We start from the raw sequence: 5751 nt of genomic DNA, 5'->3' as shown, positions 1-5751 counted from the left end.
CTCTTCTCTTGTGCATTTCCTTGCTTCGTCGTTCTTCTCGTTCAAGGCATTGACATGTACCTCCTGAAGTCAGGATGAGACTTGTGCTGTGAACAATGGCAACCCTCACTAAACGATCGTGCGTGTGCAACCTCCGGGGCCTTACACCACATATCAGTGGACTGTATTAGCTCCGGCAGGATATCGGGAACCACACACTTTTCCGCCAGGAAGACTATAGGCAGCAAAGCCAATAGCAAAGCCCAGCCCACCACTCCCAGCCAATAGGAAAGTCCAAGTCGAGTGATGTCATCCCTGATCTCACTAATATGTTGATGCGTGAAAAGTGCCCAGCTGAGAAAAAAGAAAAATCCTGGAAAGAAAATGGGGAGAAGGTTAAAACATGTACATTATGTGGCAATAGAAAGCCAAATATCGAGGTACTGACCTGTAGGTACTAGTGTGAACAGCAGCAGGGTGGTCGGGTCAAGCGCCTGGCCTGCCATCAGCAGTGAGCGAGTGTTCGAATAGGAGCGCACCGTTTGAGACGTCCAGCAGAGGGCGAACATGAGGCACAGCACTCCAGAGCTCACAGACATCAGGAAAGCGACCAATGCAAACACTCTCTCAGCCTCCAGAGCTGTGGAAACCAGACCAAAACACCTTTAATATACATGAATTTAAAGGAACACTCCACTTTTTTTTTTTGAAAATAGGCTCATTTTCCAACTCCCCTAGAGTTAAACAGTTGAGTTTTACCATTTTTGAATCCATTCAGCCGATCTCTGGGTTTGGCAGTACCTCTTTTAGCATAGCTTAGCATAGTTTATTGAATCTGATTAGACCGTTAGCATCTCGCTCAAAAAAATGACCAAAGAGTTTCAATATTTTTCCTATTTAAAACTTGACTCTTCTGTAGTTACATCGTGTACTAAGACAGACGGAAAATGAAAAGTTGCGATTTTCTAGGCCGATATGGCTAGGAACTATACTCTCGTTCCGGCGTAATAATCAAGGAACTTTGCTGCCGTACCATGGGTGCAGCAGGAGCGATGATATTACGCAGCTCTTTGGTCATTTTTGAGCGAGATGCTAACGGTCTAATCAGATTCAATGAACTATGCTAAGCTATGCTAAAAGTGGTACCGCCAGACCCGGAGATTGGCTGAATGGATTCAAAAACTGTAAAACTCAACTGTTTAACTCTAGGGGAGTTGGAAAATGAGCCTATTTTCAAAAAAAGTGGAGTGTTCCTTTAATATAGTATGAATGTGTTAACAGCCAAAAAAATAAAAAATAAAATAACGACTTTATCCAACAATTTCTGTTTCGGAGCTTGTATCAAACTGCCAAAGTCACATGATTTCAGTAAACAAGACTTAGTTACGTCATAAGTGTTTTGAAATTTCAATAGATCACGTGACTTTGGCAGTTTGATACACGCTCCGAACCACTGATTCGAAACAAAAGATTCATAAAGCTTCATGAAGCAGTGTTTTGAAATCACTCATCACTAGATATTATTGAATCAAGTTATTTTGTTTTGTTTTTTGGCGCACAAAAAGTATTCTCGTCGATTCATAACATTAAAGTTGAACCACTGTAGTCACATGAGCTGTTTTAAATACGTCTTTAGTAGCTTTCTGGGCATTTGAAAGTGTTATAATAATGGAACTCTATATAATGGAACTCAATGGGAACCAAAGCCGTTTAGTTAACAACAATCTTCAAAATATCTTCTTTTGTGTTCCACAGAAGGCGAAATGCGCCAGGTTTGGAACGGCATGAGGGTGAGTAAATTTTCATTTTTGTGTTGACTATCCCTTTAAGAACGTCTAGCATAAAACCATGACAATGATTTCAGTTTGAGTGCTCTTGAAGAACATCACATTGTGAAACTATTTTAAAAAAGAACTGATCCGTCATAACGTCATCCTTAAATTATTTTCACTTGTCTTGTTCTGAAAAAAAATGAACTGAGGGAAAAACCAGACAGGCTACAACTAATAAAACATGCGAGTAATGCGAGTTCAGCGTGTCACAGCCTATCTGCTGCAGCCCACCGAAGCGTAGAAACCCCTCCAACACAAAACCATATCATTATTTTACGCCAACGTTGGAAACTCAGGAGAAGAAGTTCAAACATTCCCACTTATAATGCTGCTCTACTTCTCAGCAGGTCAAAACTTGCAAAAATGCCACAAAATTTTTCTTAAGCTTTCAGCTCCAATCAGACCTTACGGCTATATATTTCTATACTCCAAAAATAGTGCTATCAAAGGCCTAAAAAGTAAGAAACAAAACAGGAACGCATTTTTTTTTAGAGGCCACATGAATGTATGTTTCTAAGATCCAAAGCAGTTGTATAAAATTAACAAAGGCCACACGTGGGCGCCTAAAATGTTATGTTTCAGTATTTAGACGGGTCAAAATCAAGTAAAAGAGCTTCGGAGGCATAATGCTCATATTTTTTTTTTGAGGGGGCACTAGTAGCAGTCATGATTCACTTCTTTCACAAGGCGAGATAAAATATGACCATATAAATAAATATATATATAAACTTTTTTTGTTTGGCTTGTAAGGAGACCCATTATATTATATTATTTAAAATAGCAATATGTAATAATTCTACTTTTTTTTTTAACCAAACGTTTAGAATGACACTTCTGAATAGCTTTCATTCCCTAAGGTATGTGGTAAAAGCAAACACATCACACACCTTTAGCAATGTCTTCGGTGTTCCAGCTGTCCTTCGGTCCGGTCTCATTCCCTGAGAACCACAGACCCCTTTCATCCAGCCAATGAGGTGTCCAGATCGCATAGCTGATACACAAACAGCCCATCAAGCCAAGGCATGATTCAATAAATCGAAAACGACTCCTCGAGTCAATCAGTTCTGGTCCTTGCATTGCTCTGATGATAAAAAAATGAATGGTTAGACATAATATTAAACTAACAAAGTTGATATTTTAGCTGGAAACGGAACTTAAAACAATACAGTTGTTAAATTTCTTCAGAAAACCAAGTAATCGCTGATGGGTTTCCTTACCTTGAATGGTTGTGAAGTCTTTAAAACGTTGATTCGATTCCACACAGAACGACAGTGACTGATCACGTTTCAAATATCAAATGAATCAGAGGCAGAAACAACAGTGTGTTATGAGGATGTACAGACGCGTCTTTCTCACTTCCCCCTCACAACGCTGTAATATGACACTGTAAAGATTTCCCTCGACCCACAGTGGAGACCCGCTTGTAATGGAAACTCCCCCTCGCATAAACACACACACATACACCACGAGTGTTTAAATTCCCCCAGAAAACCCTGTGATTCAGTGGGGTTTGGAAAGTGAAAGTGATATTTTATAAATCAGTCTACTGTGCTCAGAGGAGAATGTGTAGGCTTTGAACATTCAGAACCGGAGAATAAAAACAGATACTATCACACACACACACTATATATATATATATATATATATATATATATATATATATATATATATATTATATTACATCACTGAAAAATAAAGCTGTTTTCTAAAAATCTTTTTTTGAAACTGATGTAATGCATATTTTTAATCATGAACAATGTGTTTAAACAAGTTTCAGTTGTTAAATAACATTTTAATGTGTTTAAATTCTTTTTTTTTCTTTTTTTTTTTTTCCTGTTTTTATGTCAGGTGGTACAACCAAATAGTTGTGTGTGTATATATATATATATATATATATATATATATATATATATATATATATATATATATATATATATATATATATACACACACTATAGTTGTACCAACTGACATGGAAAGTATACTAACCTACCCATACTTGAAATTAGCATTTTTTACCAGTATTTGAGAGAGATTTATAAACCTTTTAACTCTGCCACAAGGATCAGTTGGGGTCATCTGGATGATGCATTACCATGTTTACTGTTATTACCTTGTCAGTTCATAATAAAAGAGCCATATTTGTCATCTGTGCCACCCTGACATTTGAGAACACACACATTTCTGGACAAAAGTTTTTCAATTATTTCAACAGCTTTAAAACTACTGATATTTATAACATTTGTTTGTAAGAAAGGTTTAATCTGTTCATTTGTTTGGACAGTTGCATAGGGTCATTGATAAACAAGGTTTTAAAAAGTGTAAAAAAAGATATAATTAATTTTGAAGTTTGATTAAGTGTTAACAATGAGATTGTGGTTTTTATAATCAATTAACACTGCTTTTGTAATTTGTTTAACAAGATTTGTAACCAAAAAAGTCATTTGGTTTAACCAGAATTTCGGTTGTACCAAATGACACTTTTGGTTATACCGAATGACGATATTTTCAAACAATGCTAACAGACTGATATCTAGCTAGCTAACAAAAGAGCAATCAAACATTTTTTATTTAGTACAAGTTTTTAAAATATTGCAACATTTTCCATGTTTTATAGCAGTTGTACCGAATGACCTGATGTTTCGGGACATGCGTATGAGCAAATGAAAATGAATTTTTCAAATAGTTTAAAGAGAGTTAGTTACTTTGCTTCACGACCATGTGGTCCTTTGCAGGTGTCTGAATGATGTCACATCCTGTCACATGATATTGACCGCATGACTTGATCCAAAATGGTCCCTTTATATTGGTTACTCCGAATGACATCAATGAAATTCATTTTTCCGGACATTCATTCTCATTACAAAGCAACGACTTCTACACAATTTTAATACCATTTTGCAATATGTTGATATATGATGTTATAAAATCATGCCAGAATAAAAAAATATATACATTTACTACATTTTAATATATTTTAATCACAAATGAAATGGCTGTATTGGCCTCTGGACAGTTAAACCGCATAACCTTTTGACACTTCAAAATCTTTAAAATACCTTTATATGTAGCAAAATATAATTAAAACCTTTTGGATTAAATAAAAGAGATCTAGTTGTACTACTTTACATACTTTGGATGTAATATCTTTTTATTTTATTATTAAGGCTTTTGGACAAAAAAAAAAGACCCATCATGTCATTGACCTAAATAATATATATATATATATAAACTAATAATAACTTAGGGGGCAATAATAACTTTACAAGACAACGATGTGCTAAAAACTTACGTTTTTCACATACAGACGACAACATTGACAAAATAATCCCCGTTCACACAGATCCATGAAGTAAACTAAAAACGCTGTATTCTGCTGACAGGCCAGTAGATGGCAATGTCACTTGTAAAGAACCACTACACCGCCTATAAACTGAACATGCAACTCATGCGCACAACGTTACCGTTTTTACAAATGCACGATTTTGTAGTTTACACAGATGATTATGCTAAAAACTTGCACTTTGAAACCAGCTTTTAAAAGTCAGGCCTCCAAAACACCATTGTCAAGTAAATGAGTGGCCAAAATGCATACAAAACTTTTTGGTTGAAAACTGCATTGTGTAAACGGCCCCTTCCTTTTTTGCTTTTTATGTCATACTGGTAAGCGACACCAGAGACTGAACCACAGTGACCGTGGCAACACATCACAAGGGTTGCTGCTGTGTCGTCATGGCAACGACTAAACGGCACAGGAAAGAACTTTCTCTCCTCTCTCCAGCAAGGTGGGCTCACAGGAAACCCCTAAAAATGGTAACTTCCTGTTGCTTGCTTTCTGCCACAGAGCTGAGATCAGTTTTGCCGTAGTCTCACGAATACATGCGAGACAGCGGCCTCTGGTCCCAGGTCATTGTAAAGGAGCAACATAACACAATGAAAA

The 5751-nt window shown here is 36.5% G+C and overlaps 1 protein-coding gene across 1 annotated transcript in view; it reads right to left on the bottom strand.

Moving 5' to 3' along the window:
• Positions 1 to 3305, bottom strand: part of si:ch211-256a21.4 — a 3729-nt gene extending 424 nt beyond the window's left edge. Inside the window, exons 1-4 of the mRNA XM_048159434.1 lie at positions 3029 to 3305; positions 2699 to 2892; positions 428 to 619; positions 1 to 352 (exon numbers count right to left, since the gene is read on the bottom strand). The exon at positions 1 to 352 is cut by the window's left edge and continues 424 nt beyond it. Coding sequence (XP_048015391.1) covers positions 42 to 352; positions 428 to 619; positions 2699 to 2888 — 693 coding nt within the window. The 5' untranslated portion in view covers positions 2889 to 2892; positions 3029 to 3305 and the 3' untranslated portion in view covers positions 1 to 41. The remainder of the gene's footprint in view (positions 353 to 427; positions 620 to 2698; positions 2893 to 3028) is intronic.
• Positions 3306 to 5751: the final 2446 nt, after the last annotated feature.

This window comes from Megalobrama amblycephala, linkage group LG15, assembly GCF_018812025.1.
Source record: "Megalobrama amblycephala isolate DHTTF-2021 linkage group LG15, ASM1881202v1, whole genome shotgun sequence".
NCBI lineage: Eukaryota > Metazoa > Chordata > Actinopteri > Cypriniformes > Xenocyprididae > Megalobrama > Megalobrama amblycephala.
The sequence above is the reverse complement of the archived record's forward strand: the minus strand, read 5'-3'. Positions and strand labels throughout refer to the sequence as shown.